General features: G+C 39.7%; 1 protein-coding gene across 6 annotated transcripts in view; it reads right to left on the bottom strand.

The window, feature by feature from the left end:
* The window catches only part of LOC141794745 (mitogen-activated protein kinase kinase kinase kinase 3-like), a 44923-nt gene continuing 21123 nt past the window's right edge, over positions 1 to 23800 (bottom strand). The window contains exons 13-34 of one of the 6 annotated variants that reach the window (XM_074675212.1): positions 22009 to 22087; positions 21825 to 21883; positions 19506 to 19568; positions 16186 to 16238; positions 15774 to 15812; positions 13693 to 13761; positions 10622 to 10673; positions 10133 to 10502; positions 8773 to 8879; positions 8596 to 8637; positions 8315 to 8399; positions 8115 to 8194; positions 7893 to 7953; positions 7649 to 7766; positions 7369 to 7427; positions 6994 to 7097; positions 5960 to 6131; positions 5786 to 5854; positions 5586 to 5678; positions 5330 to 5400; positions 5109 to 5164; positions 1 to 4139 (exon numbers count right to left, since the gene is read on the bottom strand). In XM_074675212.1, the coding sequence (XP_074531313.1) occupies positions 4052 to 4139; positions 5109 to 5164; positions 5330 to 5400; positions 5586 to 5678; positions 5786 to 5854; positions 5960 to 6131; positions 6994 to 7097; positions 7369 to 7427; positions 7649 to 7766; positions 7893 to 7953; positions 8115 to 8194; positions 8315 to 8399; positions 8596 to 8637; positions 8773 to 8879; positions 10133 to 10502; positions 10622 to 10673; positions 13693 to 13761; positions 15774 to 15812; positions 16186 to 16238; positions 19506 to 19568; positions 21825 to 21883; positions 22009 to 22087 (1989 nt within the window). In that variant the 3' untranslated portion in view covers positions 1 to 4051. The remainder of the gene's footprint in view (positions 4140 to 5108; positions 5165 to 5329; positions 5401 to 5585; positions 5679 to 5785; positions 5855 to 5959; positions 6132 to 6993; positions 7098 to 7368; positions 7428 to 7648; positions 7767 to 7892; positions 7954 to 8114; positions 8195 to 8314; positions 8400 to 8595; positions 8638 to 8772; positions 8880 to 10132; positions 10503 to 10621; positions 10674 to 13692; positions 13762 to 15773; positions 15813 to 16185; positions 16239 to 19505; positions 19569 to 21824; positions 21884 to 22008; positions 22088 to 23800) is intronic. The other 5 variants (XM_074675216.1, XM_074675214.1, XM_074675213.1 and 2 more) reach the window with 5 other exon arrangements.

The following is a 23800-nucleotide window of genomic DNA, read 5'->3' as shown; positions in this document are numbered from 1 at the left end:
TATTTTTTCCATATGTGATGAGACTCAGAAATATTTGAGATTTAAAAAGAAAAAAAAAAAGAAAGAAAGAAAAATTGGTGAAACCCAAAATAGAAAGCTGTGTTGGCACCTGCTTTAGGGAACATTAGTGTGAGCTCGAATTGATGATTAAAACATTTTTGAATGCGTGATTTATCCTGCAGAAACTTCTTTGAAATTACACTAAAGGGACTGAAAATGAGAGGAAAACAAAGTAAGAAGATTCGTAAAAAAAAGAAATAAAGCTTGAAACTTGGGGCTGTAGTTTTGAGAATCATTGGCTTTGACTTCATTCTTCATGTTTTAGAAACTAACTGAACTCCTTTCGCCGTTTACAGGCTGTAGAAGAACAAGGACATTTTAACACGTCTCTGAGAACAACTCTTTACTTTGAATGATGTTCATGGCTGTCTTTATATTCAAACAAACTGCTTTTTCATCAGACACTTACCACGAGGTAGACTATCTAAACTTGGCTGTTAAGATTTTAACATAATATGGCATTACATTTAAAAACTTCAAATTTACGTTCTTTACACTAAGCAGTGATTTGCACAAATGAGGATACATGTGACCCATTATAACAGGAATTGGACACAAAGCATGATTTGATGACCAAAACCAATAAAATCAAAGAACTGAGCCAAATATGACACATTTAACAGGAGTTAATGACTGATGAAGTCAAGCTTCTGTTATTAAGTATTGTTGCAAAACTCAGTCTGAACATTGAAAAAAAAAACAATTTGTGTCAATTTATGTGAACACAACTTGGTTGCAGCCCTCAAACTATGACACGGCTTTAAAATCATCTTGGCTAGAAGCACATTATTTAGCAGGATTGTGGCTTAATCACTTGTAAGAATAGTGATTTCACTTAAAAGGCAATTGCAACCCTAAAATACATTGTTTGCGTTTTTAAAAGGCTTTTTTAAGGTCTAAGGTTACTGGTTCAATTGTGTAAAATGTGATACAGTAACATTCACAGAAGTTTTTTTTTTTTCCTCAAGCAATTTTGTGGCCTAGACATGAACCAACGCCAGCTGTTTCAGAGGAGATTAACCTGTTTGGCTGATTAATGGCTAAAAATTTATTACAAATTCAAAAAGGGCACCATATCAGAGAGTTATCAACTCCACAATGACTACATGGCAACAAGATTAGCATCTTTATGTCTAATGACTCCATTTTTTAAAATTTGTCTTCCAGGTGCAAAGCAACATTCTGTGGGAACACTACAAAATAAAAGTGTGCAGAAAAAAGACGTATATTTGATATCCTCACACTAGATTCAAAATAGACTAATTTAATTAGTTTCAACTAGTGGGAGGATGCTTTTCCCCAAACCTTACATCCATGAGAACTTAATGAAATAGTGTGTTGGGGTGTTTGTGTGTTTTCTGTCACTGAGCGTAGGGAGAGAGCACATGCTGCCATGATGGGTGTGAAAAAATAAAATAAAAAATTAAAGACTCTTAAAAAGCAGAACATCAAAAGTAATAAGACAGCAAAGTTTGGATGGGGAGTAAAGTGGGGACATGAAGCTGTTACATTCTTCCATGAAAGTCCCCCAACATGGCAACAAGTTCCTTTGAAAACCAGCTCAGTAACATTTAGTGACATGTCCCTACAGAGCTGAAATGTTTAACTCATTAAAACCTTTTTTCAACAGCTCCCAAAAGATACACATCAGAGAATAAACAAATGAGGAATTGACATCTTAATTTAACATTTCAGCCCTGTATTTGATATATATTTATATACTGTTCAGCTAATCTAGTGTTCTTTCCCACCACAGCAACCTCTTGTGTCACAGCTTGTAAAGACTGGTAGTGTACTGCCACATGTAGACTCTCCTACACACCACAAAGTGCACATCAACATGCAAGAAGTGATCGCTCATACAGATATAGGCTTTAAAAAAAGTAATCGCAACAAAGGCTGAAGTTAAAAACTTCTCAGAATCTAACTCAAATTAATCGAAAACTCTGACTTGCACAAAATTTCATGAACCACCACATATCTTTGCGAGCTTTAATGTCTATTAGAATTCATAGCTCAATTTTGTCATGAATGTTCTTTTTTTTTGAGGAGGTTAAAAATAGGGAAATGGTTTTCTGCTCCTTTCAAAAGCCTCATGGGTCGCTGTTAGACTAACAAAGCCTTCCTCATGTTGTAGCAGGGATCACCCAAACAAAGCTAGTTGTTTTGCTAGCTATTCAGGAGATGGGACTTATCTCAGATGTTTGATACGAATAAAATGTTTTGATGATAAATTCTCAAGCAGAGTATTACTTTACTTACATTAGTATCAAACATTTTGTTTCCCCTTCTGATTAACCCCACAGAGTGTGCTTTTTTTGTTCTAGTAGCATAGAAGCTAAGTATAAATGGGAACTAGGCCATAATTTGTTTTTGCACTTTGTAAAGTTTATATATTGCATCTTGCCTAAACGTTAACATTTGCCAGAGGCATGGGTCTCTATCAAGCACATTTTTATTATAGTTTTAAGCATTTTAATGTGTTTCCTGCCACTGGTTGTTCACACTCCAGCCAGGTGGAAGCATGAGATGATAAATCAAATCCTGGGGATGACAGCTCAAAGCTTAAATGCTACTCTGGATGAATATAAATGACTGTCTTTGGATTTTTGAGGGCTTCAGGCAAAAACATGACTGTCATTTGTTAAAGACCAGATCTGTACACGACGCACTTGTATGTGCATATTCTAAGTCTACACATACACACTTACACACAAACATTGTGCATACACACAAGGTCATATATTATAATGACATCACATTTGTTTGTCTAATACCTTTATCTTTGTGCAAATTTTTTAACACCAGTGGTTTAATAGAAATAAAGGAAATAAAGGATTAAAAAAAACTTTCTGATTAAAACAGCATTTGAAAATAAAAGGATGATATCAAAAGATGGAGGGAAAACTTAAAAGAATAGAGCTTGAAACGTCTGCAGCCCAGGTGAGCAGGAGGTTTTTGGGTGAGTCATGCTGAGGGGGAAAATGACCAATCAGTGCTGCTTGCTGTGTTTGCTTAGTTCAATCCTGAGCTCCAGGATGTTATTGGAGTAATATCACATCACTAAAGCTGTCCACCTAAGGAGACTACAGGGTGCTTCCTGTTTTTCCTCACATGACCACAGAAGCAGGAAGTGAACTGACTGCTCCCTTACTCCTCTGCACCTGTCTGTCTCTCTGTCTGTCTCCACAGTTGTACAGAACAACTATACATACGCCTATCTACACGATCAATCTTCTTAGTGTTCGTCTGTCAAAAAATACTACATTTATATTTACAACAATTAAATAGAGGTCAATTAAGCACTTGTGTGGTGACGGGTATCGGAATTTGATGCTAGCAGAGGTGGCAAAGCTTTTTAGTCTCTTTTTATCCTTTTTAAAAAAAAACAAAAAAACAAATGAAATAAAACAGGTGAGCCATCTTGGTTGTTAAAGTTACATCATGCCACAATAAATAAAGGTGTCATTTAAAAAAAAGGGAGAGAAGGGAAGAGACGGGGGACACAGAGGAAGAGAAGATGAAGGACTTAGAGTTTTTCTGTGCAAGATGGCTCTTCTGTGAGGCTTTAGCGCAGGTAGCAGTAGCAGTAGTAGTTGTAGTATGTGTATAAGTAGTAGTAGAAGTAGTGTTGAAGTCAAACCTCTATGCTGGATGTAGTTTTTTTTTCCCCAGAGTGCAGTGTGCAGGGGAGGGTATCAAGAGGGATTCTGGGAACAGACCAGCAGTTTAAACCTCACTGTGTCAGAAAAGTGTCAACAACCCACTGCTCTACTACGACACGCTCAGCTTGTGTACATGTAACACTGTGGTTCGCTCAAACATCTGCAACAGGGAACCCACATCAGCCTCCACAAACAGCTCCCTCCTCTGCGGGTAACACGGCCAAAAAGAGGCTGGGTGAGTGTGTGTCCCAGCTGCTTTCTCTCCTCTCTTTGCATTAGTGGTAGGCTGTTCAGAGAGTGTTTTCATGTGCGCGTGTGTGTCAGTCTCAGTAGCTGTTCTCATGGCCTGCCAGGATGTAGAGGTTGCTGTGGGCTGTGGGGTTGTCCGTCGGCCTGCTCTCCAGCACCACCACCCTGCAAGACAAACACACACACACAAACCAAAGGCGCAAGCACACATAACATCAGGTTTGGTTTCAAGTGAAGGCCACAAAACACTTATTTTCACCTTTAAATCCCAGATGTAAGAGCACAGCCTGTTTCTGTTTGTGTTAGTTTTTTCCAATAAAGATAAATATCACAAGAAGGAATAAAAAAAGTGTTAAGACCCAGAATTTGGTAAGCAATCTGTGTAAACAGCCAGCAACCCGCACAGGATACAGTTGGGACCTGTAAAGCTGTGTTATTTGGCAAAGGGCAGCAGAGGGGATGACTTCTTTTGACACTTGAAACTGTACACACTGGAGGAAGGTTAGAAAGCTGTTAATACTGCTCTGACAGGAATAATACGCTCAAACATTCAACCATTGTACTTAGAAGATCAGCTGTTAAGTTATGATGCAATAGACACCAAAACTAATTCTGATTTTCAGCACCAATCACTTTAACAAAACTGCCTCTGATTTTCAGCACCAATCACTTTAACAAAACTGTTTCTGATTTTCAGCACCAATCACTTTAACAAAACTGTTTCTGATTTCCAGCACCAATCACTTTAACAAAACTGTTTCTGATTTTGACTTTCAGTGTTGAAACACAGGCAGAGATTTTTTTGGTGTCAATGAAATCATGACTCAGCAGCCAAACTGCCCCAGATCTTTGCTAAGATTTTCACAGAAACACAGAATATCAACATAGTATAATTTTTTTTTGTCATTTGGCATCAAGCAGCTCCATAAAGTCCCGACAGATAGAGGCAGTGTTTCAGTGAGCAGTGAGTCTACCTGGGCACAGAGTGGCCTCTTTCCTCGGCATCTGGATCTCTACAGTCAGCACGTCTTCAGTGATAGGACATCAGAGAGGATGTTAACACCTGACCTGTGTGTGTGTGTGTCTGTGAGTAATGTAAAGAAGTGAGGTCCGGGTGTATGCATGTTTTCTCACCTGTCTGATCCCAGTAGTCTAAAGATGCGTGTGCTGTCAGAGATCTCCTGGGTGATCTGAGCATGCCCAGGAGAGAAAAACAGACACAGAAGCACTGAGTTAAATTTTTAGACTGTCAGAAGCCAAATATCTTGATATATGATTCATAACTTTGTTTATTTATCTATTGAGTTGTGTGAAAGTAAGTTTTAAGACAGAGCGACAGTCAGTGTCAGCTTCACCTCATTGGTCTTGAAACTCCGTCCCTGCATGCCATGCCTCCAGAAGGCCAGTACACTGTCTTGCAGACAAACTGCAGAAAAAAAACAGGTTGAAACAAAACCACAGATTATTACACTGAAACAGAAACAAGCTTAAATTTTGGAATTTTGGAAATCAATCACAAGACAATCCTCAGATTTAATATTATTAACTCCTGTCTAAATTAATTTTGTTTTCATAATTTTGATGATTAAAAGCACAAGATTTTTATTTTACCTGTTGATTCAATCTGGAAGTTAAAGGTGAGCTCGGCTGACAACTTCCTGCTGGATTTCAACCTGCCCTGAAGGTTCACGATCTTTATACACCCTGTCGAGACAGAGGAAGCGCTGAGTGTAATCATAGTAAGAACATAACTCTTCAGTGTGACCTGAGGGTTTAGAGCTACACAGTGTAAACACACAGACATTACTCACTGTCGAGGCAGACTAGAATAGTATCTCTCTCTAGCTGGGTGACGTGGATCACGCACGTCTGTGGCGTGTCTGCAGAGAGAAAGAAAAGTGAGTGTCATTTATGCAGACATTAGTGTCAGAATGGATGAAGTGTTGTTAGTTTGACAGAAACAGAACTGATCACAGTTTTCTCACCTGCTTCTGTGAACCAGGACGATGTCGAGTTGGGGTTGACTGTGCCGAACCTGACCACCTGGTTGAGCTCTGTGCCTTTACTGACTGCCACACAGATCAGAGGGTAGGTCTGCTCTGGGACCACCAACATTTCAAAGACCTCTAGAGGGCACGGCAAGGGAAAGTCGATGTTCTGTCGAGAAGATGAAGTAGAAAGGGAAGATGGTAAGTTGGTTATCTCAGGGAATCTTAAAAAGTATAACCTGACAAAGAAACAGATACCTAAAGTGCTTTAGACGGACATGAGTACCGAATTTTCCGCACCATAGGGTGCACCTAAAAGCCTTCAGTTTTCTCAAAAGCCGACAGTGCGCCTTATAATCTGATGCGCCTTATATATGGATCGATGTTGATTAATCATGGCTACTGTAGTCAGGGGGCGTCGTCGGAGTAACAGCGGTAAGTGGTAAGAACCTGTAAAGAGGAATTCTGCTAAGTGCTAACGTTAGCTCACAGGCTGGCCCCGGCTTCTTCGCTTGTTTACTGTCAGCGCCCCCCAAAGGTCTGGCATTTGAACTGATCTCTGGAAATTGCTTTTAAGGACGGCAGAAACGGCTTCGTCTTTACAGCGTGCTTTTTTTTTTAAAATGGCACAGAAAATAGTTGGATAGGAAAATGTGCAGCTCCGTGTGACTGGTTTGTTGATATTCCCTTTAGCGCAGCTCCATCTAGTGGATGCATAACGCAACCCCAGCCACTACTGTAGCTTCTACTCTATGCGCCTTATAATGCAGTGCACCCTATATATGAAAACAGTTTTCAAATCGGCCATTCATTGAAGGTGCGCCCTATACTCTGAAGCGCCTTGTAGTGCTGAAAATACGGTAGCTAGGTTGTCAGTTTAAGTGCGTGATCTATTGAAGATTAAATAGTTAAAAACAGTTTTGGCGAGTGCATGAACAGACTGAAAATGTGCCTTTGGGCCACATCTTTATTCCCTTCAATGTGTCAGACTAGGAAACACAAACATGACATTTCAAAGCACAAGAACTGACCTTAATGAGCATGAACTTTTGCATGGACTCCACCCACTCCAACAGCATGACACTGGACTGAAAGGCTGCACAAAGGTACTTATGGCCTGTGTACGGGTTTCGAACTGCAGGGAAACAATATGAACCGTCAGTGATTTAGTTTCTTGCTGTGAGTCTTCTGTCAGGATAAGTAGGGGCTTAATTTTCAAGGTTAAAGTCATGAAATATTTGTAGACAGACAAAATTATTATAGTAAAACTAATTATATTATATTGAGTGTCAAATGAGACAATACATATAATAAAACGTACATTTAATATAAATACTGATAACAGTATGTTTGAATAGGATCTTGCACAGCTTTATGCTAAAGTTAAAAAAAACATTAACACTTACCTACGCAGCACTTATTGCACCCTTTGGTGTCTGGAATTTTATTGGACACAGCAAACTTCCTACAAACAGAAAAGAACAGAAATGGAAAAAGAGCTTCCCATGTCACCACAATGAACAGCATGAACATAAATACTTCATACTGACAGAAAGTTCTGTTCTCATTTAAACATCATTCAGATTTTCTTCCAAAGATAAGTTACAAAGCAAGGTCAGTTTATCAAGAAATAATGAAGCCTTATCACGTGCTGATAATAAGTCGACTTCCTGGTCAGAGTTTCACCTTGGAATCATCTTATCAGGCAGCTTGTGTGTGGGAATGGCTACTGGTAACTTCTGTAACTGTCTGGCCTGTTCAAAGAGGCCACCCAGACTATGAGAGTAGAGCTGAGAGGCTTTTCCTGCGATGAAACAAACAAATAGAAAAATAAACACACGAGTGAAAAATACTAAATTCATAAACCTTTATAAAGGATAAAACCAACCATTTTTACTGTAAATTTACATTCACTTCCAAGCAAACTTACCTGATATGGAAAGAAGACAGTTGTTCATGACGTATAGCCAGGTACACCGCCGAGGGAAGATCTGCAGGCAGGAATAGAAATGGAGAGACAAGAGAGATCATGACATTACTTTCCTTCAATTTATCTCTGCATGTTAAGAGACATTACAGAATTAACAACATCCAATATGTTATAAACTATAATCTTTGACTACTCATCAGAAGACATGATTTCTTGTCTCACCTGTTCCATGGAAGTTTCATGCAGTTCGTTGAGATTTAAAGTGTAGACTCCCTCTTCAGCACCAAATATCAAATACTGATCTGCAACACGTAATGAAACACATTTGGGGTTTTACTTCAGGTAATACAGGCTGACTTGATTTAAAATGTAACTAACAACAGCATGTTTTTTAATGTTAAAGACAGTAACAGGCTGGATACCTCTGGTGTCAGGATTGATCCAGGATGTTGCACAATGGATCTTCAAAGGACATCCATTGAACACCTTTGAGAAACACGCGCCCATCTGTCAATAAGAGAACAAAACAGATCAATGAGTCGATTGTTGATCATTCGTCCAGGATGTTGAACGTTCAGAGCGAGGAGGATTTGATTTTCAACGACTAAATTGCTGAAGTGTATACTAATGCATACAAATATTTTAGCTCAGTATCATTAAAAAAATGTTTTCACCAGAAACAACAGAAGATATTGTAACTTACATGGACTTTAGGTGTTGGGGGGAGCCCATTGCTGATTGGCTTCTGAAACACAAATGAATATATTCTGTTCACGACTTTACAAAATAATCCTCAACGTTTGTGTCTTGAAACTCCAGCATTGTTTAGATTTGGCTCTGATGTGAATCACAGACTTTGTTGTTGGCACGCTTTGCTTACCGGAATGTCCTTCTTGTCTTTCCGTATCGGGACACTAGGGGGCATAGTAGACTGTCTTTCTGCTGGACTGTCCCTATCTCCACTGTGTGGAGAATTCAGCCCATTACCTGCAATGACAGACACATGACTCAGTGTATGAGGGAAAAAAGAGGACAGGGTGAGCGATAAAGTGAGGGTATGATAGATGTGGACAAAGTGTGTGTGAATCAAATGCAAAGACATTTTCTCATACATATATTTGGTTTTGGTGAGGACAATTTATCCTGCAGAACTGAAGACACAGAGAGTTAAACTTGAACAATAACAAACAAACTACTGAGGAAGGGAGCAGAGAGGGAGGGAAGGAGGGAGCAGGCTAGCAGGAAGAATACAGAGGATCAAATATAGCCGTGAGCGAAGGGGAGGTGTTAATGCACCACATGAAGCCTGCCTGACAGATAGCTGCCTGTATTTACCCTTAAACTGGTTGAACTAATGACTCAATCTGAGTGACCTACTTTGACAAAATAAAGAATTCAGTGTAGACTGCAATAGTAATGCGACTATATTACGATAAAAGTAAGATAAAACTCTGCCTAACACTCACACATATGCACACAAACACAGTGAAGCTCCACCAGTGTGTGTCTTTTGAGGTCCTTAAAAAACATTGAGGCATATTTTTTTATCTTTATCTCAAAGCAACTTAATGCTAATTACTCGTAACCCAAAATTAACCAAATTTAAATCTGTGTTGTTTTTCTGATCTTTTGAATTTAACTCCAAATGTAAGACTTTTAAAACTCCACCTGGCTTGCACAACAAAGCCACATCGGTAAGTCCTTGTGTCATATGGGAATCAAAAGGGAGATGTTACATTCCCGTTGCTGTAGTGCAGTTATTCTACAGTGAAAGTGATGAAATCATAAATCGAAGTATTATTATTATCATTATTATACTTTCCTTAAACAAAGCCAGAGTCAAGAACACAATGATGTATAAAATAGTGTGCGAGCAGAGCTTAATTCCTAGCTAACACTACCCTTCATATCACCTCCTATCACTGGTCTGATCAGCCAAGACAATGTTTTCTCCTCTTCCTTCCTCCTCCTAGGAAGCAAGGGGGAGTGGTAGCAGACAACTAGATTTTAATTGGTTGGGTTAAACAACCAATCAGACTTCACAATAAAGATGACAAACACTTAAATTGATCAGGTGCTGATGGACAGAGGGAGCTACAAACAAAAAAATGTGAAAGCGCTGTTATTAACGAACTCATGGAACAAAGAAATCAGACTACGAGGATCGACTAATGGGAGACAACCGGAGGGGGCGACAGGGTCTGCGGACACTACCAGTCTATCATGTTTGCTGCTCTTACTCTCTTCCTTTTCCTCCTCTTTTTCCTGCTCCTCCTTCACCTCCTTCAGCACCTCCCATGCCTCCTCCAGCTCCTCCTCTGTGTGAGGCGTGTGGAGCCACTCCCAGAAATGTCTAAAGCTCCCATCATCCTCTGGGGCAGAGTTTTCCGCGTCCGTGTGCTTGGGGCTCTCGTTACCTAAGCTGCTGCGGCGATGGGGTGGCAGCTTCGGGGGTGGGGGCCGCGGGGGGACGTTAGAGGGTTTTGCGGGACTTGGCGTCTCAGGGACTGGGCAGCGTTTGATGGTACCCCCTCCTCCACCGTCGTCCTCACTGTGTGATTGACTCTCGTCCTGTTTTTGTTGCTGTTGGGACGTGCAGAGGGACTTGGGCTGAAGGAGAATACAGATGAGGTCAAGTAATGAGATTGTTTCTAATATTCAATAGTTTTTAAAAATAAGACTAATTGATCTTCAAATAAAAAGTAACTGACTGTAGCTGAGAGATTTACCTTGGGAGGGAGTGGAGGAGGAACCTTTGGCCTCATAATAGTGCTGGATTTACTGAAAGATGAGGGGAAAGAAGATTTGAAAGACTGGTTCATAGAAGTGACAACATGACAAAATAAGGCTTCAATAAAAAATGTGAAGTGATCAGGCTGCATTTTAAAACAACAACTATTATTAGAGCCTGACATTTACTGACATTGACACACAAACACAATGGATTACTGTTTTAGGCACTATGTACACTACAATTATTTAGGGGACACTACAAATGCATCAGGAGTAAAGTCTCCAAGACAGCAGTGCTGAATTTAAAATAATGTGCTGGTTGCTCTAAGCACAAAATGTCACATTTCAAGAGCTTCACTAAGTTACATTTATGATCTCAGTTTTTCTTTAGCAGAATATTTTATGCGGTCCAGTGAAAATTAGCAGCAGACCTGCACTAAGTTCACAGAGACTTTACTCTTAATGCATCATGAGCTGTGGATTTGCTGAATCATTTGTTAATGAATGACAGACAAAGAACCAATCAGAGAACACACATTAAAACTAATGGAGGCTGGCAGCTAGTCTCACAAATATGAGAGCACCAATAAATATGAGTCATTTCAGTTCAATGGTGGTGAATGGCAAGACCGAACAGTAAGTGTTACAATCTGGGGGTACAATACAAAAACTCTGTAGGAAAATTGTGATGTAGTGGTGGGCGGAAATGGCAAATGTAACTCTAGTGGGTGGACAAAACAGGGGTAGTGGGGAAAAAGCATTAAACAAAGGCAAGATGATATGTAGCGCAATGCCCTAACCTTTCTCTGACAGCCATAGACACACTGTAAAAAACTGAAATCTAATCAAGTGTTTTTGTCTTTTTTTAAGTAAAAATTGTCTTATTATACTCGATATAAGCCACTTTCAACTTATCAATCCAGAAAAATGTCTTGTTTCAAGTTATCAGAGTACAAAAATGAGGTTTGAATCGCTTGTAACCAGTAAAAAAAATCTACCAATGGAACAAGAAAAAATTGCTTGAAAATTTCCTTGAGACTAGAACAATGTCTTAATACAAGTAACTTTTCTCTTGTTCCATTGGCAGATTTTTTTTTCCTGGTTACGAGCAATTCAGACCTAATTTTTGCCCTTAAATAACTTTAAACAAGACATTTTTCTGGATTGGTCATGTGAATTTGGCTCATTTTGAGTCTAAAAAGGAATTTTTTACTGAAAATAAGACAAAAACACTTGATAAGATTTCAGTTTTTGCAGTGCAGAATGACGAAGGATCTAAATACAAGACCTTTAATGGGCTTGGTTAAATACCTTTTCTTAAATAATCGACAGTAAAACACAAAACATTTCACGTTGAAGGACAAAAAAGTTCTTGTTTTTATAAACATGCTACATCTCCACTGCATTGAGCGAAGGCTGCTCTAAAGTGATAAAATTCCATGTCATAACAAAAACCTTGCTCCTGACTAACCAACAAGTCCAAATATAAGCAAACACTCAGAAAACCGTCAAAATTGAGCATAAATTTAACACAGCTAAAAACATGTTCACAAAAGGTGCAGGTAAACAGTGCACAATTGGTTTGCCAAGTGTGGCTAATATTAGCAGAGCTAGCACCACCAGCCCTCAGCCTGTCTTGCAGGTTAAGGTCAAAATATCTGTGCTGGTTACACATTGCTCCAACTGTGTGGTTTTGACTAGACAACCAAAATAAAAAAACAAAAAAAACTTTGACACTTTATTTTTTTTTTTTTTAGAAAAAAACACTACCAGAGGCCATCAGTCAGCTGTGCTTGTTTGCATCCAGGTAGTAAGACATTATAGCAATATGAAAGGAGTTACATCCCAGAAAATCCTGGTCAGTGATGGTTTGCTGCTTTTCAGCTTAGGCAGAACATGTGATCAGGATTTCATGCCTTTAAAAGTTAACGATCTGTATAATTAACTTGTACTTCTGGTGTTGACGAGCAAGGATGAAAAGGTTTGAATACCAAGATCGGCTAAACACGTACTTTTCTATATTTAGCCAGAAAGTGTCATAAGGTCCAGGTTCAAAGATTACAGCTAGACTCAAAATCACAAAGTCTTCCTTGACAATTTGATTTCTCTTGGGCTCTTGCAATTCAATTGCAAGTTTACATCAAAAGTGATTTTGGCTGTGAACATATCATGTTTGTAGTTAAGTAGCTCTATTCTGACAATCCTGACTATTCTGAATATGCTTTCAAATTGTCCATTATTATGTTGTTTATTTACTGGGTACTGAAGGAGAAAGCTTTGATCTGCCGCAGGGATTTGGCTTCAACACAATGAGGGATGAGGCCGAACACCAAATATAAAGTTTAATAGAGGCAGGAGAAGCCAGAAGGCAGAGTATGTAGGTACACACACACACACACGCACACGCACGCACGCACGCACGCACGCACGCACGCACGCACGCACGCACGCACGCACGCACGCACGCACACACACACACACACACACACACACACCCTGACACAGCAAGGAGGCAACACAGATGGCAATGCAGCAGAGAACAAGACAAGACAGCAAATAAGAAATCCAGGTCATGAGGTTCATTTATCAAAGCATAGAAAGTGTCAAAATTTCATACAGTAACTGTTTTTATTTATCAAAAACAAACTTTAATTCTGTGGTGCTTAGTCCTATCCTGGGTTGCAATGATTGCCTGATCCTGTGTTTTTAAAAAGGTGAAATATAGAAACTGCTAAAACCAAAGACAAAATATTATCAACTGATAGCCTCAAGGTCAGTTTTTTAGGGGTTAGGGGTTACTGTTAGTAGCTATTAGTCTTCACACAAGACACAAGTATTAATGGCATAGAAAACACACCGGCTGTAAACACACACACAAACACAGGTGGCGTATGTGGCGTGATGGTGGGTGTGCTGCACAGAGATGCGTGGATGAAACTGTAGGACAGAAGCCTCTCCCCCTTTGCTTCCCTTGTCTTTTCCTCATTGACACCAGAGAGGAGCAACTGAAGAAAGACAGTCATAAGGGGAGAGGCTTCTAGCTCTGAGACCGAGGGAGAGAACTTACTGAGTGTGAGTTTCATCATCATCTGCATCATCCTCATCCTCATCATCCCCTAAGTGTGCCACATGGCCCCTGGGAGAGGAGGGGAAGATAGGAGGGGCGGGGGACAAGGGAGAATAGGAGATGAGGTTGGGAGAGCATTAGAGAGGGAGAAGTTAAGGGAGAGAGGGAGCAAGCAAAGGGGAGAACAGGAGGAGGAGGAAGAGGGGGGAGGAAGAAGGGAAGGGGGAGGGAGAGCTGAGTGAAGCTCAGTCCACAAACTACCACTGACCCGATCCAGATCTGAGAGGACTGAACGGATCCAAACAAGATTTTTCCAGGGGGAAATAAATCAATCTCCAGTCCCCCAAAACACAGCTTCTGAATTCAGACCCAGACAGTCCTCGCAGATTTACACACACAACAGATGATCTCTAATAAATACGCTTGTAGCAACTTAACCATGACTGATATTCTCCACTTCTCATTGAAAAATGGATATCAGTGTTTCAGACTGGCTTTTATACTGTATTTAAAACTGAAAACATCTTTGTTTCTAAACCATAGCTGGTAAGACTCGTGCAAACTTGACCCTTCTTTCATTTTTCTGTACATTTTCTTTGTTGTGCCAGTACAACAGATTGACAATCTTACTTCTAATCTTTCTTTCATAACTATAGTTTGGATCACGGTCACACGATTTCTTAAGTAGGTCATCATCACACTTCTGATAACGTTAACTATGCCTTAAATCACTAATTGATCTCTGGTGCCTCTGCTCTGCTAAGTTGGTTTGTGAAAAATTATGTTCCCGCACAATTAAAGGTCTAGCAGTTTAAAAAAAAACAGCTTGAGGATTCGCACAGCTTTGGTTATGGAACCATCTGTGACTTGTAAGATGTCTGTATCGTAAAAAGTTGTCTAACTTTCTTCCTTTATCCTTATGGAAAATTTGTAATAGACATTCAGTTTGTTAAAACCTCTGTTCAAAGTCCATTTGTTGAATACTTATTCTACTCAATCTGCATCTTAAATTCTATAAAATGATCCTTTCTTAAATTCTGATATAGTCATCTTAAAAAATATGCAGTCTTAGCAGGAAAGAAGAAAAGGGGCCCTTTGTCAGGCAGTTACTGAGCAGGCATGGGTCTAAAGTTCATCTGAACAGATGTGTACAGTTTCATTCTGCTGGGACATACCAGAGACTTTGGTTACACCACACCAGAATAAATAAAACAGACGACTAGAAAAGAAAGCTTCATCAACTCGACTGGCTCGTTGTGACTTTCTGTGTCACTTTGTGAATTTAAAGGGAATCCATCAACTGTATTTGATCCAGTTTATTAATCTCACCTGACTGTCACACACTTTCTCAAACAAGGGAAAGTTGAGATGCAATCGCAAACCTTTAATTAATAAGATCATTGTTTTCTGCTCTAATGTCACTACTACAACCATATCTGCCCACTTTATCCACTGCTAATATCAACATTGGCTTATACAATCTGGCTTTTACACATTGGGGATTTGCAGGGGAAAAATTACACATTTAGGTTCTAAAAAGGGATACCAAGAGCACCTTGTGACCCTCAACAGTTCTGAAGACTTTTTTGATTGAGACCAAATAACATCGTGAAACACATGAAGTGTACCAGATTATCTCACAGGAAATAGCAAAGCACAAGGATTTGATCATCATTTCCTTTAAGCAAGGAAGAAGGAAATCTCCTGACACTTTCCAGTCTGATTGCTCAAGAAACCGACGGCAGCTTTGGCTGAAGATTTGTGTACACGTGCATGTGTAACTGTGTGTGTGTGTTTGTGTGTGGTGCAAGCCATGCTCTGCAGGAAGCTCCTATAAAGCACAGTGTCCCCCTGGTGCCATCAAAAGTGTGAAGCAAGCCGCAGAGGGGAAAACAAAACCTGCGAGAATCCGAAGTGCTGAGAGAAGTCAAAGCCTGGGGCTGTTACAGCAGCGTTAGTTGCTTATGATTGGCCCAGATTAGTCCTGCCATTAATAATGATTGGCTGATGGGTAGGCGTGGTTAATACACCAGCGAACCAAGAGGCCCTGAGTCAATAAAGACATGAGGAGTTGGACCTACCTTTGCTGTAGCTCCTCCTCCACAGATTTTAGAAGACTCCTGTGTATCAGACAAGCAAACAAAAATAAATTCATGATGAAAATGAACAAAGACAAGTGTGAGCGAAACAACTATCTTAAAATAAAGGCTCTCTTGTTAGACTAGGAACATCAGCCTGTAGTGCTGATCTAAACTGAGCTTTCTGCTTAGAAAGCACATTCAAATAGGAAAAAGTCGTACAAGCTGCAAAAATAAATAAAGCATTTAAATCTACAGTGTGATGAGACTGTGACTGTAACTGAAAGACTGTGAGGAAACATGGTAAATATAGAGATAAAAAAAGACTAAAGTGTGAAAGGGAAAAGAATTAAACATGACCTGAGAAAGACAGCAAGAAAGCAAGAGAAAGATAGTAAGTGAATGCAACACTCACTTATTTCCTCCCAGTAGACTTGGGGAATCATGCCCATACTCCAACTGCAAATCCTACAAGAAGAATAGATACAACTGTGACAAAATGCATCAAAACTCACTCTTTAGCGGTGGAATGTACCTGATTTCTATACATGGCTAAATATCTCACTGAATAAGCAATGTTTAGTATGGACAAATAGCAAGAGCGCCTGCTGCTGTTAGAGCAGCCTGCTGGTAAATATGAGAAACCCCAAATTCACAGAAGTGATACATAAAGTTTGAATCCAAACCACAAACATATACAGAGGATGAAGAGAGTGAGCGTACGGCTAACTCTAGGTGCATCAACTAGACACCGCTGAGTTCACATTGTGGCGTAAAATTTATAAAGTAAAAATCACATCTATCACATTGAAGTTGAAGATCCGAATCAATATAAACTGGGGGGAAATGCTGGATGTTGAAATGCTGAGCCCTTCCACCCTCTCTATCTGTGTATCTACTATGTGTGTATGTTCGACACTGAACATGTACAGTGGGGAAAATAAGTATTGAACGCGACAACTTTTTTCTCATTACATTTATTTCCAAAGCTGCAATTCAAACAAAATTTCTACCAGACATTAGTATTAACTCAAATAATCCACACATGAAGAGAAATCATGACATTCAAGTCCATAAATAATGATTATGCGAAATTAAGTACGTGGAATTATGAATTAAGTACTTTAGTTCTTTTCACAAATGTTCAATTAAATTTAAGTCAGGTGACTGACTTGGCCATTCTAACAAATTGATTTTCTTTTTCTAAAACCATTTGAGAGTCAACTTTTCTGTGTGCTTTGGATCGTTGTCCTGCTGGAAGGTCCAGCCACGTCTCATCATCATCATCATCCTGGTGGTTGGCAGCAGATTCATATCAAGAATTTCCCCATACATGGCTCCATTCATTGCTCCGTCAATTATATAAAGTTTGCCAATACCATGAGATGAGAAACAACCCCATGCCATGATGCTTCCACCTCCAAACGTCACTGTTAATATAGTGTTTTTTGGGTGATGTGCAGAGCCATTTCTCCTCCAAACATGGTATGTAGTATGACAGCCCAAAAGTTCAATTTTGGTCTCATCTTACCAGACAACATTCTCCCAGTATTCTACAGGCTTGTCAAGATGCTGTTTAGCAAACTTTAAACAAATTTTAACATGCCTTTTCTTGAGGATTGGAGTCTTGAGGCTGAGCGTCCATAGAGGCCATGGTGGTGGTGTGCATTGCCGATTGTTTTCTCTGTAACAATTGTACCTGCTGCCTCCAAATCTTTCTGGAGCACTTTCAGGGTGGTCCTTGGCTCATTGAGTACTCTTCTGAATATCTTTCTGACTTCCTGGTTGGAAATCTTGCAAGGAGCTCCTGTGTGTGGCCTGTGGATGGTAAGGTGGTGCTTCTTCCACTTGCGAATAATGGCCCAAACAGTGCTGACTGGAATATTCAGGTGCTTTGATATTAGTCTGTAACCAACTCCATTCTGATGCTGAGCAGCAATCAGGTTGCGGATTTCTTCAAAGAGTACTTTGCCTTTACCCATCATGAGGTGTGTTGTATTTAACTGCTTGGTGAAAAAACAACCTTTTTTATAGGACCATCAATTTGCTCTAGCCCAGCTGATGTTGGTTTGCACTAATTGGAAGTTCAAGTAATAATTACTGACAGATTTCAAGTGGTATGGTGCATTTCCCTGCCAAAGTTTACTGCCTTTCCATTGTGTGTTCAATACTTTTTTCCTGTGTTATCGTACTTAATTCCACATAATAATTATTTATGAACTTGAATGTCATGATTTCTCTTCATGTGTAGATTATTTGAGTTAATACCAAAGTCTGGTAGAAATTTTGTTTGAATTGCAGCTTTGGAAATGAATGTAATGAGAAAAAAGTTGACGCGTTGAATACTTATTTTCCCCACTGTATGAACAGAGGGTTGTCTAACTTAAAGTTTATTTTAGAACCGAGGGAGGGGGAAAGTATCCAGAATCTCCAACAAGAAAAGACCAATACCAGAGTAACTGGCCAAAAAAAGTAACCCCAAAAAACTTTGTACTGACTTTTCAGCTGTAGCTAGCTTGTTTCAAATCAAACAGAGATATATCTTGCTGTGACAGGTCTGATTGTTGTGAAGCTAGTGGTCAAAAAAGCTGGCCAAAAGTAGCGGCTCAAAACAACTCTTATTACAGCTTAAAACAGCCCGCTATTCATTAGAGATCCTGTTTTCTGTCTCACAAGTTTTTTTTTAATTCATCAGCAGTTGGTTAAGGTGAACAATATCATTAAGCAACACTGGTTGAGTTGTTTTCTTGACACAACTCAAACCTGGTTTCACATCGATTACATAAAGCCACAATGTGAATGCAGCCCCTTGAACAAAAAATTGTTTGACTAGAGACGTGAAACAATAAGCATGCAGAGGGAAACACACTGACTGCAGACAAACATGATATTTACACAAACACGCACACACGCACGCACACACACAAACACACGTATGGTGCTCTGATTGCTCTCGTCAACTACATAGGGGTTAGAAGACATACACCTGGGACAAACGTGTTTTGTAGAAGTGATACATCCTACATTGGGCATAAAAACTGCATGGTAAGTGTGTTTATTTGTAAGATTGACTCTGGGACAGCTTGTGTTTGAGCCCATGAGCAGGGCTCTGAAGCACTACCAGACCATAACGGTGTAAACCCTGATTAAAACCTCTGTTCTTATCTGCATTACAGAAACTTAAGACAGAAAGTTGATTAGCTTTGAATTAACCCTGGTTTTAATGTGTGCATTTTGTGGGTTTTGTGCATGTGTATCTGACAACAACAAAAAATGAACATCATCATCACTAAGGACCCTTATCCCCACGGCAACTACAACACCAGTTAGTGAGGCAAAAGCCAAGGCTGGAAAAAGAAGACAAAAAATGAACAGACAGATGGATGGACCAGAATAGATGGAACAAAACTGTGAGAATGAACAAAAATACACGTTGGACACTGAGCAGCCAAAACAATCAGCACTCTAGAAAATGGAGAAAAAAAAAATTAAAGGAGACAGCCAGCGCTTGAATACCAAGAGAGCAAGAGAAGGACCAGGACCTGTCCTTCTGCCGGAGATTAAAAATTAAAGAGGAACATGGACAGAGTAAGACGGCGTATAAAAAGGAAGGCCAAGGTTATAGAAATGTAGACAGATGGAGAAATTAAACGGCCAGAGCAGGTGGACGTAGAGAGATGCTGAGAGACAGAGGGATAGAGAGAGAGAGAGAGAGGCAGATAGAAAAAGTACTACCATATTAGATCTGGCGGTATAGTAGAGCTCCTCAACACAGTCCAGATAGGGCTCAGATTCACACTGGTCAGCAAGACAGAGCGAGAGAGACCTCAGTTAATACATTAACCTGGACTGATGGAGGGAATGGGGAGGAGGGGTGGAAACACGGGTGATTGGTGAAAATGGATTAAGGCCAAAATGGGCTCTGAAGTCTGTAGATCAGCAAGACAGAGAAGGAGGGAGATACTGCAATATTAATCTGGAGAGTAGAGGGGATGAATGGGGGTAAAGGCCAAGGGAAGGAGGAGTTAAATGGAGTAGATGGGGGTTTAACAATCAGCAAACTGAGGAGAAGAGACAAAAAGATTACATTAAAATGTCAAGGTTGCAAAAACAGATTAACTTTAGTTCCCACTGGTACTTGATTGTATTTCTTATAAATTGGGCCCCTCAAAATATCCAGGTTTCATAGCCTCTTCAAGTTTATTTTCTTTTACATCATACAATGATTTAAACACATACAATCTCTCGCACTGTTTGTTAAATTTTACGGCAAGATCTAGGAAACCCTGCTGATTGGCCACTGTTTACTAATCAACAGAGAAGAGTTTAGTGCTATTTAAAGGTAAAACATAAAAAAATATGGAGAGCAAAACAAAGAACCAATGTGTTGTATAACTTAAAGAAGAGGATAAAGACTGAAATGCAAAAAAGGAAGAGTGAAGACAAGTCCTTTAAAACCATACTGAAGTCTGTCTCATAACTGTGCTCCAGTTTATAGAGGGAGGGGGAGAGGGAGGAGCTACATTAATACTTTTTCGAATTTTCTTGAAGAAAAGAAGAACACCAAAGTGAATCTGTGGCGAGGGTGTAAGTGCAAAAGAATGAAGAAAAGTAGAGGGCAGTGAAGGAGCTGTCAAGACGCTGTGGCTGTGCATGAAACCTCTACCATCATGTTTATGAACACTTCAAGCAACTTCAACCAAAACTTAAATAAACAAATGTTTTAAAATCACATGTATGTACATTTTTTTCATCTATTTCTTTTAATTTCTGGCTAACCTGAGAAGTGTGACTAATGCTGCTTGTAAATAAGCCTGTACGTAGCATGAGTGATACTATTTCTCAGCCATGTTGTCGAGCATTTACAGGATATCTGGAGCTGTTGTGCCAAGTGTCAGGATGTTATAGGTCTGAGATGATCTCCACTGATCTACACAACACCACAAGAAGGCTTTCAGGGTGCATCATGATCAGGGGCTGAGTGCAGCAGCTGGGAGGACGCCTGGGTGTAATCGTTTGACTGATGTAGAGCTGAATGTCACAACTTATATTAAGTTAAGCGCTGTCTAGCAAGTAGACTTAATCCCTTTTTGTTTCATCTGAGTTTATCTTTTATGTATAAAAAGGAGCTGGCACAGGTCTGTAAGGTTTAAGTATTTGGCCTATTCAGGGTAATATTACCGTAACAGAAACAAAAAGCTCACAGAGAGAAAGGAGGGGGCTGTACAACTTGTTACAAAGGGCTCTCCCCTCAACCCTGTGTCGAAATAGAAACATGGCGCTGTCCCTGCTTTGCAGGTGTGGATAACTCCCAGGTGTCGTGTAGGCTAAATAAGGTTGTCATGTCTAAGTTTCATGATTATGCTGATTTTAATGATGATTCTGTAGCAGACTTCCATTTCCCTGTCAAAAGCTTCCTTTTGTTTGTGTTGCTATTTAGTTTAACAGTGCCAACGCATTTTCAGTCTTCATACTGGAGATAAGAGTGAATAAAAGTGTGTCACTCAACCCTTCACATATTCACGTAAGATTGGGCCACAGAGTTGGTCTTTGCTTAGTCCGACATAAGAGATACCACTGACTTAGTTTACTCCTTGCTGGTGCATTCAGCCCTAGATACAGCCACAAATCAACAGCCATTTCAAGCAAAAGGAAACAAAACAACAGGCTCAACTTTCCTCTGGACACCTGAGCTCCTCACCCTGTCTCTAGAGGAAAACCGCAAAACCGCTAAAAATGTCAAAAGGTTGAATCCAAGCTAACTTTCCTGCAAGATACCAAATTAAGAGGATCAGTTTTTACTATTTGAATCTACAAAGTCATACTGAGAAAAATGTTTCACTATGTTGCTTGAAGAATTTTCAAACATCATGAGTTGACTATGTGAGCTTGGTGGTTGGGTTTCATATACGACTAAATGCAAACTGATGAAACAACAACTGGTTGTTGTGCTTCCTGTGAGTAGAGGAGAGGATTTTCCATGCTGACTTAGTGAAGTGACCCAACCAAACAGACATACGCACACACATGTACACATACATAGCTAAAACTCACCGGCTCATGATGAGGTTCTGTCTCCTTTCTCAATGGAGGGTCGAACTTCACCTGACCAACTGTGAAAGACAAAAGTTTGGGGTTAAAACAAAGTAAAAAAAAAAAAACAGGAAGCCACACGAGATTGAAAAATATGGCACAAAACAAAGCTAAAAAGCTGGGAAGGACTTGTGACTAAACTCACAGTTGATCTCTGACAGCGTCTTTCCTTCCCTGGCGCTCCGGCTGGTGGAGCGTATACGATGAGGAACAGAGACCGGAGACTGTCAGGAACAAGACAGATATACACACAATCAATGAGTTGATCGGATTGTAGAGTCTTGGGGTTAACTCTGTGCTTGAAAAAACTGCAATGGGTTTTCAGAAAAAAAACACTGAATCCGTGCTGTTTCCTGTTGGTTGGATCTGATGACACAGCAAAAACAGGCAGCCACACTCCTCAGCCAGACAACCAAAACACTAGCAACATTTGGCACCACACGACACCCACTGATCTGCCCTCTGACTCAAGCGTGTTAAAGCTTCGTCCTTGATACCCCCATACGCAGAGGGTACTGCTCTCTGCCTTTTCCAGGTAGGAGCTAGTCTCAGTAATAATAATAATAATAAAGAGGGATACATATTGTTTCATGGCTATTGTGTTAATGTTTATACAGCACAACCACTCATTCACAAATAAAAAACTCGAAACAATCCAAGCTCATTCTTGTAGAGAAACTATAAACACAGCAACCTCAAAACATGCTGGCACCACACTAGAAACAATCAAACCAAGACTACACAAAGATGCATCTTTTAAAGCTATGTTTCTTCCCTAGCTGATATTTTTCATTGTTTAGCCCAGTTGTAAGACAAACATTAAACAAATTAAAATATAGTAAAAAAAAAAAAATCTGTAACTCTAATGGCAAAGGATGATAAGAATAGCTTCCAAAACAGACTTCTTTGAGCACTCCCTCCCTCTAAGATATTGACTGTGTTTACAAACTGCTAAACAAGAGACAAGAAATGATGTTTCATCAGAATAGTGCTCTTACTGTATCCAGCCCTTTTCATATTGTTGTTTAAAGGTGTGAGATGTAAATCGTGTGAAATCGCACACTCAATCTGAAAGTATAGCCGCATGATAATGCCATATCTTTGCCATGGCATTACTGCAGACTCACAATGTAAAAAAGGGCCTTAAAAGTCTTGAGATGTAGAGCAGTAACAGCTTTAGATCTAGGACACAAAAAACATACCTGTATGACCATTTATTTTGCAAATGTAGTATAACCTGAATGTGGTTTTGGTTTTAGAGGAGTGTCTCATTTTGGTAGACACTTTTAAACATGACTTATGCTGTGTTAATGTTGGCCAGCCACTGCCACATAACTTGAATGAGATTAAAATCCTCGTTTAAAATGTTATCTATGGTCGATCCAAGTTGCCATCAGTGCTGTCACAGAAGAATTGATTTTTTTTTAATGGGTATAGTGCAATTTTGAAGATTTGATGACAACAAAATTACATTTACATTAAAGGGGTTGGTCAATATATTTGGAATTGGAAACAGGTTTAATTGCTTGCATTCTTTCCATTTTTATTAAAAAAATCTTCATGAGAATGTAAAACCAGGGACGGAGTAACCAGAGTTGCCAATATTCCAGTATCCTAAATGATGGTAAATATCACTTTGTCTCCCAAAATAATAAACTGCCACCAGCTGATGCTTTGTCAACATTGAAGGATAGAGATAAAAGAGAACCCTCTTGCATGTTGAACTGTTTCTCCAACACGCATGGTACCCCATAAACTGTGCAAACCTCATGCTCTAATGCTTATTTCAATGACAGCACCAGAAGCCCCTCCTTCCCAAACATAAACAAAAACACGAACAGTTTTGTTTGTGTTAGAAAGACATCACTGCAGACACTGCAGCCCAGGCTAGTACCTTCCTGCGGGCCGCAAAACGGGGTGCACGTCGAGCACCGGGG

This window comes from Halichoeres trimaculatus, unplaced genomic scaffold (genome assembly GCF_033239565.1).
Source record: "Halichoeres trimaculatus isolate MK-OKI-2021-1 unplaced genomic scaffold, fHalTri1.1 fHalTri1_scaffold_8, whole genome shotgun sequence".
Taxonomy (NCBI): Eukaryota; Metazoa; Chordata; class Actinopteri; order Labriformes; family Labridae; genus Halichoeres; species Halichoeres trimaculatus.
This window is presented reverse-complemented; position numbering and strand designations above follow the sequence as displayed.